This window comes from Lissotriton helveticus, chromosome 3_1, assembly GCF_964261635.1.
Source record: "Lissotriton helveticus chromosome 3_1, aLisHel1.1, whole genome shotgun sequence".
In the NCBI taxonomy this organism is placed as follows: Eukaryota; Metazoa; Chordata; class Amphibia; order Caudata; family Salamandridae; genus Lissotriton; species Lissotriton helveticus.
In genome coordinates, this window is record NC_136061.1 from 286,881,896 (window position 1) to 286,895,660 (window position 13,765).

General features: G+C 47.5%; 1 protein-coding gene across 1 annotated transcript in view; it reads right to left on the reverse strand.

Annotated features, from left to right (window-relative positions):
• The window catches only part of BRIP1 (BRCA1 interacting DNA helicase 1), a 1,630,984-nt gene that overhangs the window by 327,233 nt on the left and 1,289,986 nt on the right, over window positions 1–13,765 (reverse strand). Inside the window, exon 18 of the mRNA XM_078679817.1 lies at window positions 5,889–5,971. Coding sequence (XP_078535943.1) covers window positions 5,889–5,971 — 83 coding nt within the window. The remainder of the gene's footprint in view (window positions 1–5,888; window positions 5,972–13,765) is intronic.

Below are 13,765 nucleotides of genomic sequence, written 5' to 3' on the forward strand. Positions count from 1 at the left end.
TTAGTCTGTCCCTGGCCCAGTGCATCATGGGAACAGGGCAGACCAAACTACCAAGCCAATTCTTCACCAGAAAGGAGACAAGCTACCGGGGACCGGTTTCTGGCATTTCAGCCTCTTCGGCCCGGCTTGCTTGAATCCTGATGGAGCAGTGAGAAAGGGACTCATGTCTGAGTATACCCTGCCACACCTATAGTGGCCAAAAACGATACAGAAAAGGGGGTGGTGATGAACAGAGTGTCTGAATTAAGCAGACCACTCTTACCCAGTCCAAAGATCAGGGCTTGATCCATCACCGTTATTTATCTCACTGCCCCATCCCAGCTCAGAACCTGGCTATATGCAAATTAGTCTGTCCCTGGCCCAGTGCATCATGGGAACAGGGCAGACCAAACTACCAAGCCAATTCTTCACCAGAAAGGAGACAAGCTACCGGGGACCGGTTTCTGGCATTTCAGCCTCTTCGGCCCGGCTTGCTTGAATCCTGATGGAGCAGTGAGAAAGGGACTCATGTCTGAGTATACCCTGCCACACCTATAGTGGCCAAAAACGATACAGAAAAGGGGGTGGTGATGAACAGAGTGTCTGAATTAAGCAGACCACTCTTACCCAGTCCAAAGATCAGGGCTTGATCCATCACCGTTATTTATCTCACTGCCCCATCCCAGCTCAGAACCTGGCTATATGCAAATTAGTCTGTCCCTGGCCCAGTGCATCATGGGAACAGGGCAGACCAAACTACCAAGCCAATTCTTCACCAGAAAGGAGACAAGCTACCGGGGACCGGTTTCTGGCATTTCAGCCTCTTCGGCCCGGCTTGCTTGAATCCTGATGGAGCAGTGAGAAAGGGACTCATGTCTGAGTATACCCTGCCACACCTATAGTGGCCAAAAACGATACAGAAAAGGGGGTGGTGATGAACAGAGTGTCTGAATTAAGCAGACCACTCTTACCCAGTCCAAAGATCAGGGCTTGATCCATCACCGTTATTTATCTCACTGCCCCATCCCAGCTCAGAACCTGGCTATATGCAAATTAGTCTGTCCCTGGCCCAGTGCATCATGGGAACAGGGCAGACCAAACTACCAAGCCAATTCTTCACCAGAAAGGAGACAAGCTACCGGGGACCGGTTTCTGGCATTTCAGCCTCTTCGGCCCGGCTTGCTTGAATCCTGATGGAGCAGTGAGAAAGGGACTCATGTCTGAGTATACCCTGCCACACCTATAGTGGCCAAAAACGATACAGAAAAGGGGGTGGTGATGAACAGAGTGTCTGAATTAAGCAGACCACTCTTACCCAGTCCAAAGATCAGGGCTTGATCCATCACCGTTATTTATCTCACTGCCCCATCCCAGCTCAGAACCTGGCTATATGCAAATTAGTCTGTCCCTGGCCCAGTGCATCATGGGAACAGGGCAGACCAAACTACCAAGCCAATTCTTCACCAGAAAGGAGACAAGCTACCGGGGACCGGTTTCTGGCATTTCAGCCTCTTCGGCCCGGCTTGCTTGAATCCTGATGGAGCAGTGAGAAAGGGACTCATGTCCGAGTATACCCTGCCACACCTATAGTGGCCAAAAACGATACAGAAAAGGGGGTGGTGATGAACAGAGTGTCTGAATTAAGCAGACCACTCTTACCCAGTCCAAAGATCAGGGCTTGATCCATCACCGTTATTTATCTCACTGCCCCATTGTATGTGATAGAGCAGGGTGCTGCTTCTGGTGTCCTTGCATGTGCTGGTTCTGGTGTCCTTGTATGTGATAGAGCGGGGTGCTGCTTCTGGTGTCCTTGCATGTGCTGGTTCTGGCGTCCTTGTATGTGATAGAGCAGGGTGCTGCTTCTGGTGTCCTTGCATGTGCTGGTTCTGGTGTCCTTGTATGTGATAGAGCGGGGTGCTGCTTCTGGTGTCCTTGCATGTGCTGGTTCTGGTGTCCTTGTATGTGATAGAGCGGGGTGCTGATTCTGGTGTTCTTGTATGTGATGATAGATGTGCTGGTTTTGGTGTCCTTGTATGTGATAGAGCGGGGTGCTGGTTCTGGTGTTCTTGTATGTGATGATAGATGTGCTGGCTCTGGTGTCCTTATATGTGATAGAGCGTGGTGCTGGTTCTGGTGTTCTTGTATTTGATGATAGATGTGCTGGTTGTGGTGTCCTTGTATGTGATAGAGCGGGGTGCTGCTTCTGGTGTCCTTGCATGTGCTGGTTCTGGCGTCCTTGTATGTGATAGAGCGGGGTGCTGCTTCTGGTGTTCTTGCATGTGCTGGTTCTGGTGTCCTTGTATGTGATAGAGCGGGGTGCTGCTTCTGGTGTCCTTGCATGTGCTGGTTCTGGTGTCCTTGTATGTGATAGAGCGGGGTGCTGATTCTGGTGTTCTTGTATGTGATGATAGATGTGCTGGTTTTGGTGTCCTTGTATGTGATAGAGCGGGGTGCTGGTTTTGATGTCCTTGTATGGGATGGTAGAGCGGGGTGCTACTTCTGGTGTCCTTGCATGTGCTGGTTCTGGTGTCCTTGTATGTGATAGAGCGGGGTGCTGGTTCTGGTGTTCTTGTATGTGCTGGTTCTGGTGTTCTTGGATGTGATAGAGCGGGGTCCTGCTTCTGGTGTCCTTGCATGTGCTGGTTCTGGCGTCCTTGTATGTGATAGAGCGGGGTGCTGCTTCTGGTGTCCTTGCATGTGCTGGTTCTGGTGTCCTTGTATGTGATAGAGCGGGGTGCTGGTTCTGGTGTTCTTGTATGTGATGATAGATGTGCTGGCTCTGGTGTCCTTGTATGTGATAGAGCGGGGTGCTGGTTCTGGTGTTTTTGTATGTGATGATAGATGTGCTGGTTTTGGTGTCCTTGTATGTGATAGAGTGGGGTGCTGGTTTTGATGTCCTTGTATGGGATGGTAGAGCGGGGTGCTACTTCTGGTGTCCTTGCATGTGCTGGTTCTGGTGTCCTTGTATGTGATAGAGCGGGGTGCTGGTTCTGGTGTTCTTGTATGTGCTGGTTCTGGTGTTCTTGTATGTGATAGAGCGGGGTCCTGCTTCTGGTGTCCTTGCATGTGCTGGTTCTGGTGTCCTTGTATGTGATAGAGCGGGGTGCTGGTTCTGGTGTTCTTGTATGTGATGATAGATGTGCTGGCTCTGGTGTCCTTGTATGTGATAGAGCGGGGTGCTGGTTTTGATGTCCTTGTATGGGATGGTAGAGCGGGGTGCTACTTCTGGTGTCCTTGCATGTGCTGGTTCTGGTGTCCTTGTATGTGATAGAGCGGGGTGCTGGTTCTGGTGTTCTTGTATGTGCTGGTTCTGGTGTTCTTGTATGTGATAGAGCGGGGTCCTGCTTCTGGTGTCCTTGCATGTGCTGGTTCTGGTGTCCTTGTATGTGATAGAGCGGGGTGCTGGTTCTGGTGTTTTTGTATGTGATGATAGATGTGCTGGTTTTGGTGTCCTTGTATGTGATAGAGCGGGGTGCTGGTTTTGATGTCCTTGTATGGGATGGTAGAGCGGGGTGCTACTTCTGGTGTCCTTGCATGTGCTGGTTCTGGTGTCCTTGTATGTGATAGAGCGGGGTGCTGGTTCTGGTGTTCTTGTATGTGCTGGTTCTGGTGTTCTTGTATGTGATAGAGCGGGGTCCTGCTTCTGGTGTCCTTGCATGTGCTGGTTCTGGCGTCCTTGTATGTGATAGAGCGGGGTGCTGCTTCTGGTGTCCTTGCATGTGCTGGTTCTGGTGTCCTTGTATGTGATAGAGCGGGGTGCTGGTTCTGGTGTTCTTGTATGTGATGATAGATGTGCTGGCTCTGGTGTCCTTGTATGTGATAGAGCGGGGTGCTGGTTCTGGTGTTTTTGTATGTGATGATAGATGTGCTGGTTTTGGTGTCCTAGTATGTGATAGAGCGGGGTGCTGGTTCTGGTGTCCTTGTATGTGATGAGCCTTATCTTGGAAGTGATGCAGGGCAGTGCAGATCCATCAGATCTGGAGTTTCATGCCTAAACCTCTCTAGGCCTTGAATGAGTCTTGCTGCTGCATGTAGTGTACCGTTCAGAAGAGCCAGGGTGGTGTTGGTCAGACTGCAGAGCAGGGCATTAGGCGCAAGAGGACTACAACATTAACTTCAGTCTTCAGGAAGCAGGTTTTATTTCCTTCAGGAGAGAAGGCTGCCTCCATGCTGTCTTGGTTGTCTGGCAGTGTCTTCTCTGGAGCACAGGTAGTGCGTCAGGGGTGACACCAATTGATTTCGAGTTTGGTGCTGGCTGAAGGATGGACGAGTCCACGGTCATTTGCGAGAGCCAGACTTACATTTGTGAGTGTTTGATTCTAATGGCGAACAGGTAAATCATATGTGTAAGAACAACAATTCTGCCATTCTTCTTGTCAGACCCTGAAAAAAACATACTTTATGAAAATATTTTACCGTGAGAACATGGAAGTGGCAAAGAGTAAATCTAGAACTTGGAGAATTAAAGCTCTATACTTGAAACATCCCATCCCCCACTCTGAGGATACGTCACTGACCTTTATGCTAACAAATGAATCAAACTCTACATCTCCCTCACTGGCGATTGTAGTTACTGAAAATCCCCCACAGTCCTTGTTTTAAAAAAAAAAATCACCCCTCAATGCTTACTCTTCTCTGCCAATTATCTACTCCATGAGCCCAAGAGTACACCGCAAGGGAGGGTCCTGACTCAAAGGTCAGGGTCCGCACCTGTAGAATATGCTACCAATAGTTATCAATAAGGAAGCCAACTTCCTGCTGTACAGCAAGAGCTAAACATGCTTTCCGTAATCGCCTAATTTGCCCCCTCAGATTCAAAGGAGGGCAGGGAGATGGGAGTGCTATGCAGAGCTATGGTATGCAAGTCTCCTATGCACTCATTCATTGTATTGTGCTATAATACTTCCCAGTAACAGGGGACGGGAAGCACACAATGACACACATATCTGGCCCCACCCAAAGCAGAGATGTAAGTAACCTCAACTTTTGTCACAAAGTGTCGCTCCCAGGCGCGCAATTGATTTTGGATGGGTAAGCACTAGGGGTATGACATTCATTTAATGACAAGAAATTTCAGGAAAATTATGCGAAATTACACAAAATGTAAATCCATCATTCAGCGCTATGTAGTAGAAAATATGTACTTGCATCAATTTTTGATGCAAGGAAGCATTTCATGCAAAAAATAGCCCAAAAAACACATTTGCCAAGAACAGCAGTTACTCGTCTTGATGGTTTGACATTGTTCCCACCGCTCCTGTGCTATGCTGACTGCGAATAAGGTAGTAAGAAAGCAACTGACGTGATAGTGTATTTTCTGGAATTTCACGTAACAAGCATAACGTAAAAGTCAAAAATGTCACCGGCATAATTACAATTTTGCCCTTGCCCAGTGGGCACATGCTTAAGAAAAGTGTTAGTCGCAAGGCAGACTTCTAGAGTCCGTCTAATTGGCCCAGTTCTGTGTTTAAACATCCAATGGAAATCCTACCTGCTTTGTATAACCAAATGAGCCCTTAATCAGGGCTCTAGCTCTCTGCACAGAAAGCTGACACCCAGAGTACCACAGGCAGGATGCCAACTTTAAACCTAAACGTCAGATTACCTGCAAATACGAAAAGAATAATGCACCCACAAAACACTAGCACTAATGACAAGAAGTCCAACACACATAGCAGAACTAGATCTCAGAAGTGTGCACTATACATGGTCAATCTGGCTCTTTACTATGTATAGCCGAATGCAAGTATGTCTATAACTGGAATACAGCCTAGCAATGGCCTGGACACCTGACCTGGCCTGAGAGCACACTGAACAAAAATGATAAAGTCACCAACATAAAATCTCAGGGAAAACATAATATATGCAGAAAAGGTCTAGAGTTTGATTTTGACAACAAGGTGACTCACCCGTTATATACTTGTTAGGATTGCTTCGGAAGCGGTCGTCCACCAGAATAAGGGCACCCCAGTCATTCTTGTGCCGGATACACCTGGAGGGCAACAACATGAGATGTAAAAGAAACACCAATCAAGGCCAGACACATCAACAGTCACATTAATTTGCACCCACAAATACGAACTGCACCCAGATATGCTTCTCCGCACTCCTGCAACAGACGTGGCACAATACATGTGATTAAACTTTTGTTATACTTGGCCACTGTTGCTATTCGAAGGGCAGTGTTAAATTGTGTAGAAATGTACCCAAAAAAGGACGATGTATTTCTGTATAATGTGAAATTGAGACACTAGGTTCAGTGCAACATTTCGGTTCTTATTAGAGAAGCTCACACCAGAGTTCAATTTCTAAATGCAAACAAAATCTTTGAGTTAAGCAACAGAAAATGCTGTAATAAACGCCAAGGAATTCATGGGAAACTAGGATTCTCATTTTTTAGGTAACCATGCACATTGTTCAGTAAATTAAATAATGATAATCATTAAATAAGGCACTAACATTCCCAACAGGTGAAATAAAATACAAAGACATCAGAGTTAAACGAAAGCTTTTGAAACAGGCAGAAATATAGTCGTGCTACAATCAATCAATCAATCAGAGTACTTGTAAAGCGCGCTACTTACCCGTGGGGGTCTCAAGGCGCTGAGCGGAGGGGTGCCACTACCGCTCGAAGAGCCAGGTCTTGAGGAGTCTTCTGAAGGCGAGTAGGTCTTGGGTCTGTCGTAGGTGGGTAGGGAGGGTGTTTCAGGTCTTGGCGGCAAGGTAGGAGAAGGATCTGCTGCCAGAGGTTGTTCGTTGGATGCGGGGGACAGCGGCGAGGGCGAGGCTGGCGGAGCGGAGCTGGCGGGTGGGGGTGTAGAAGCTGAGTCTGCTGTTCAGGTATGCTGGTCCGGCGTTGTGGAGTGCTTTCTGTGCATGGGTGAGGAGCTTGAAGGTGATCCTCTTGCCGACGGGGAGCCAGTGTAGGGCTTTCAGGTGGGGGGTGATCTGGCTGCAGTGGGGGACGTTGACGATCAGTCGGGCGGAGGTGTTTTGGATGCGTTGTAGTCGGCGTAGGTATTTGGCCTGGATTCCTGCGTAGAGTGCGTTGCCGTAGTCCAGTCTGCGGCTGACGAGGGCCTTTGTCACCGTTCTTCTTGTTTCGGTCGGGATCCACTTGTAAATCCTGAGGAGCATGCGGAGAGTGTTGTAGCAGGAGGAGGAGACGGCGTTGACCTGTTTGGACATGGAGAGGGAGGAGTCAAGGATGAATCCTAGGTTGCGTGCATGGTCAGTGGGTGTTGGTGCTGTTCCCAGTGTGGTCGGCCACCAGGAGTCGTCCCAGACTGAGTCCGAGTATGAGTACCTCCGTCTTGTCCGAGTTTAGCTTCAGACGGCTGTTGCTCATCCAGTCGGCGACGGCCTTCATTCCCTCGGGGAGGTTGGTTTTGACGGTGTGTGGGTCCTGTGTGAGGGAGAGGATGAGCTGGGTGTCGTCAGCGTAGGAGATGATGTTGAGGTCGTGTTGGCGGGCCGCTTGTGCGAGGGGGGCCATGTAGATGTTGAACAGCTTTGGGCTGAGGGATGAGCCCTGGAGGACGCCGCAGATGATGTCAGTGGCTTCGGATTGGAAGGGCAGGAGGCGGACGATCTGGGTTCTGCCAGAGAGGAAGGACGTGGTCCAGTCGAGGGCCTTCTCTTGGATTCCGGCTTCTAGGAGGTGTGTCTTTAGAGTGCGATGGCAGACCACGTCGAAGGCGGCTGACAGGTCCAGGAGTATGAGGGCTGATGTTTCGCCGTTGTCTAGTTGGCGCCTGATGTCTTCTCTGGCGGCGATGAGGGCTGTCTCGGTGCTGTGGTTGCGTCTGAATCTGGACTTTGACGGTTCCAGGATGTTGTTGTCTTCGAGATGGCGGGTCAGTTGCATGTTGACGATTTTCTCGATGACCTTCGCAGGGAACGGGAGCAGGGAGATGAGCCGGAAGTTCTTGAGGTCCTTGGGGTCCGCCTTGGGTTTCTTGAGGAGGGCGTTGATATCGGCGTATTTCCAGCTTTCTGGGAATGTCGCTGCTTCGAAGGAGATGTTGATGACATGGAGAGATCATTGTATTTCTTATATTTTTAACTCTTTACAGCTGATGGCTTAAATGCTCATTGAAGTGGATACAATCATATCCGAGAGGGTACAATTCCTGGCTAGTACAATCAAATCTTAGCCTGTGCATAAAATTAGCCACATCCACAGTTCTCCTTTGAAAGGAAGCTTACACGAGTGCTACATTTCCCATGCTGAAGTCTTCTGAAGACAGATATTATTTTATTTTGAACAGGAAAATCATAGGACTTTGTTGTCAACATCGCCAAAAAGCAAAAATACTAACTCTGCCTCCAGACCCAGATGTACTGCCTCTTTGTCGCTCTTTCCAGCCAACACCACCCAAGAGGCCAGCACTACCATATTCTCTGCCAGCATAAACCTGCACAGCCTTCTTACTTTCCATCAAACTTTAAAAGTGGGAGTGTGTGATCATGATAGGACATTTGTCCCCATATATGCAAAGCGTGGAACTGATTGCTGACAGGACCCCTTCCAATCCTGATAAGGTGGTTCCCTACCCAAAGGAAAGAAGGCGACTGTAGGCTCCCAAGAGCTCCCTGGGACTATGTGTACAGCAGTATTTTAAAGAAACCAGAGCGACCCATACGTCCTTGTGAGCTGGGTTAGCACTGGAGCAAAAAAACAATGTTCACAAGGAATTCATTTATCCAAACAATACAAGACAGGCAAACTAAGCTAGTTTACTCTGATTTAATCTCAATCAAAAATATCCATTCATGACCTCCAAATTGGGTCCCGATACACTTTACCTCAGATTATGTATACAAACTAGTGAATTAGAATTCTTTAAAAAAACAACACAACAATTAGTCAAGATAGTGCTCACTTCAGCCGAAGTAAGTTACATTTATTCTGCAGTTACAGTCTGTACCACAGATGTATTTCCTTATACATAAAGCAATTTAAAAAGTTTGCATTAGTTACACATTAGGAGTTATTTGTGAGCCCCAGTTAAGTGGTCATAACGGTGAGCACTACGTGAAAACATGTGAAAAAGCAGGGTAAATAGGTTATAGGTAAACATAAAAAAGGACATGCTATTCACAATGGCTAATGAATCATTCAGGATCTCTCTTTTGTTTAGTGTCGACGACGTTTCGACCCTCTCTCGATACGGGGTCTCTTCAAGACAGCGGACAGCACAGTACAGGGCATCTAATTCATGTTGTATCCTGGCCGTATGGATGAATGCCGTTTGAATGGTGGGGAACAAGAAAACACAGGAACGGCAGATTTACAGAACTATTTAATTATTTCCAACCATGTAGATGACAGGGATAATCAAGGGTTAACGCATTCACTCAATGCAATGCTGTTCACTCAATGCAGTTCCGGGACGAATCAAGCGCCAGCTTCTTGGACCTCTCAGTGGAGGGGTTGTTACGTATGTCCACAGCAGAGCATATTAGATACTGGGTGAAACTCTGGGGAGCGCTTCTGGAGCACAGGAGGGGAGAAAGGAGGAATTAGAGAAAATAAAATATGAAACCTCATTTCATGACGCCTGTAACCCAGACAGCATAGGTGAATACGGCCGTAAAATGATAACGGCTGGGGAAGCTGCTCCCATCAGGATTGATGAGCTTTTTAATGGGCAGGGAAATGTCAGGCACAAAACCCATCGGACAGTGAGACCCATTTAATAGATTTCATAGCAGCAGAACTAAAAGTCGAGGCTCACTTTTGTCCTCTGAACCATAGTTGTATGCGTCTGATGTTTAAGTCGTATGCAGTACAGAGCCCCAGCCCCTCCCTAAGATTAAGTGTTATGTCCATGGCATATATAGGGACAGCAGGAAAAATCTTGGGGAAATGATCTAGAGCTGAAAACACAAGTACCACTCTTTCTGATTTAGCAAAGCGTCTCCTTGGAAACGTCATTACTCCCAGCCACCACCAGTCATACCCAGAAAACATGGACCACAATACTGTGAAGCTCGATGACAGCCTTTCCATAGGCAGACAGATGAACAGGGAGCCCAAGATGGAGCAAGGAATGAAAAATAGATACGAGGAAAGAGAGAAAAAGAAAAACAGGACCAGAACTTTCAGGAATAGGGCAGGAGGTAGGATGGCCCAGAAGGCTGGAGCTGAGGGAGGAAATATGTTAGTTCTTACCAGTACCACTAACGAGGAAGCAGAGGGAAGAGAGGGAAGAAAAGGGGTCAGAAAGAAAGCCAATAGTTAACTTCATGGAACTGGAATAACCAATGCCAAGTTGCCGGGTGTTCTGCAAGTGGTGAAGCTGGGACTTATATTGAAGCTGCATGCCACAGCTCAGAAGTTCCGGCCTTCAAACAAAGAGGTCTCCCCCGGCCTCTTTAGCACTTTTCCCAGCTGCCACCACACCCATCATCGCCATGTTCTCAGCTAGCCTAGACCTGTTCCGTCTTCTTACTTTTCATCGCCCTTTGCCATCGCGAAAAGCATGTAACCTGCATGCTGGGTATCTGATGGCTCACAGTACCCCTTCCAACCCTTTAAGAACACTCCCTAAAGATCAAATCCCCAAATGCAGTTTTCTCAAGAAGGGAGCAACGAGAGGTGGACCATAATTTAGGAGCATAAACAAAGGATGTAGGTTCCCTGGAGCTCTCTGAGGCGTCATATCCCTTTCACACAACTAGATACCGATTCAAACCCAGAGTAACTAAGAATCTACAATGGCCTCAACTTCACATTCAGGCGTGGTGTGCCATCCACCATGATCGCAGGGGGTGGAGAAGACTCCCTTGACTCAGCCAGCTTGACTTTAGCTGCATGCTAATAGCTACAGGCCCAACTCTATAGTTAACGTGAAAGGGACACACAAATCAGGCACTGAACTTACAATGACTCCCAAATGTTAATAAAAAATGTGACACACACTTTATCCCCAACTTCGTAGGAGGCAGCTGAAGGCTAGTGGTGATGAGCTAATTAACGTGCTTTGACCTGCTTGAGGTAACCAGCAACCTTTTATATGTTCAGAGGAGAGTGTATACAACAACAAAGATACAGAATCACAAAGGGACAGCTAAAAGAACAAGTTACTTACTTTCAGTAACGCTCTTTTGATCCGAGGCGGGTTCTGGAAGCACAGATGGCGCGGAGGTCAGACCTGTCGGCAGAATCCAGCCTGTGGACCTGTGTGAAACCTTGGGGCTCGATGGTGCCTGAGGGAGGCAGAAAAGTACCGAAAATGTGCAACATGGCCACTCTGAAGGCTTCAATATTTTGTGACGTTGTCAGCAGACCTGGAAACTTGGGGTGCATCGGGACCAGTTGCGAAATCAGCTTTTCAAGCATTGAATGGAAAGTGGGACCATGAGGCATCCTGATGTCCTTGTGACATTTCAGGCTGAGAGCGGCGGCACTGGGACGATTCCTGCTTGACCTTTTTGTGCTTCCCTTTAGAGTTCAACTTACCATAAGACTTGGACTTTGATAACAACCTGTCGTAGGAATATCCTCAAACGCAGGACGGACCTGTGCCCTCAACTTCTGAGACTTCGGTGATGTACAGTTTTGCTTCACAGTCCTGTTTCGCCTTTGGGTTCATAAGGGCGCACTCCTCGCAGGACTTTGAGTTGCGCGCCAAACCCAAACACCAGAGGCAGAACTTAGGTGGACCTGTCACAGACATCGGTCCCACCAAGACTTAATCCCTGTAGTTTTAGGAGAGGGCATGACATCTTGCATACTGGAAAAAGAATTTGGAAAAAAACGAATCAAAAGACAAGTTGGGAGCAAGCTCTTGATCCGCACACAAAGGCACATAAAGAAAGGAACTGACATTCGCGTACAGGCGTAGTGCTTATATGCTGCTCTGGTTGTCCTTTCTGGGGTGGAATGAAGTCAGCACAGGTTAAGTGCCACCACCTGCAAAAACAACAATTGATGGATGGAATGTTGCACAATGGCAAAACATTCACCCACAGTCACAGATCTGGGTTTAATCCATCGTTATTTTGCTCACCACACCAACTTGGCATTCCGTCCATCAATTGTTTTTGCATTTGTCACCCCGAGTGGGACGGGTATGCTCAGACGTGAGTCCCGTGCTCTCCATGCCACTGGAATCAAGCTATCCTGGCTGATGACAGCTGATAGCCAGAAACCGGTCTTAGGATGCTTGATTCCGGTCCAGGGAAGACATGGCTTGGCAGTTCGGGATGGACTGTTCCCATCAGGCACAGGGTCAAGACTGATTTGCATATGGCCATGTCTGAACTGGGGTGGTGTGGTGAGCAAAATAACGATGGATTAAACCCAGATCTGTGACTGGGGTTGAATGTTTTGCCATTGTGCAACATTCCGTCCATCAATTGTTGTTTTTGCATTTGTCACCCCGAGTGGGACGGGTATGCTCAGACGTGAGTCCTGTGCTCTCCATGCTACTGGAATCAAGCTATCCAGGCTGATGACAGCTGATAGCCAGAGACCGGTCTTAGGATGCTTGAGTCCAGTCCAGGGAAGACATGGCTTGGCAGTTCGGGCTGGACTGTTCCCATGAGGCACAGGGTTAAGACTGATTTGATTATGGCCATGTCTGAACTGGGGTGGTGTGGTGAGCAAAATAACGATGGATTAAACTCAGATCTGTGACTGGGGGTGAATGTTTTGCCATTGTGCAACATTCTGTCCATCAATTGTTGTTTTTGCATTTGTCACCCCGAGTGGGACAAGTATGCTCAGAGTGGGACGGGTATGCTCAGACATGAGTCCCGGGCTCTCCATGCCACTGGAATCAAGCTATCCTGGCTGATGACGGCTGATAGCCAGAAACCGGTCTTAGGATGCTTGATTCCGGTCCAGGGAAGACATGGCTTGGCAGTTCGGGCTGGACTGTTCCCATGAGGCACAGGGTCAAGTCTGATTTGCATATGGCCATGTCTGAACTGGGGTGGAGTGGTGAGCAAAATAACAATGGATTAAACCCAGATCTGTGACTGGGGGTGAATGTTTTGCCATTGTGCAACATTCCGTCCAACAATTGTTGTTTTTGCCTTCGTCACCCTGAGTGGGAAGGGTATGCTCAGACGTGAGTTATGTGCTCTCCATGCCACTGGAATCAAGCTTGTAACCTCATTTCTCTCAAAATGTTTAGTCAGGTTATAATCCATCTGTGCATTAATGAGTTTTTATAATGAAGACGTTGTAGATTGGCCACCATTGATTAGATCTAATAGAGGGATTCGGTCCCGATTAATAAGAATTTTGGCAACAAAATCACATATCTGTAGATATTTAAAAAAATACTTATTCTCAATCCAGAATCTCTCTTTAATACCCTCAAAAGTAAGCAATTCAGCATTCAACATCAAATCACCTATGCACGTCACCCCTCTCAGACCAGTTTTTAAAATAAGTGTCTTGAAAAATTGCTGGAAGTAAGGCGTTGTTGCGTACAGGCGAATATATACGTAGCCGCCCTATCCCGAACTTTTTCCTGACAGTGGTCCATACCCGATAGGCACCTAGTAAAACCTTGAACTTTACCCTCTTAAAGTAGACGAAATCTATATGACGCATCATAAGTACTCTAGCTTCTATCCCATAATTTAAATGATAGATTGAATTCTCTGTACATCCCAAATACCCCCCATTTAACAGCTCCCCCATAGTTGTCCCTTTTGTCTTCGGAGTACAACTTCTGGTAAAATTTCTGAAACGCAGAGAGAATATCCCCTGGGTCAGTTGCTAAGCCAATATCTGGATCTAGAATACCTGCGATCCGATTTTGCG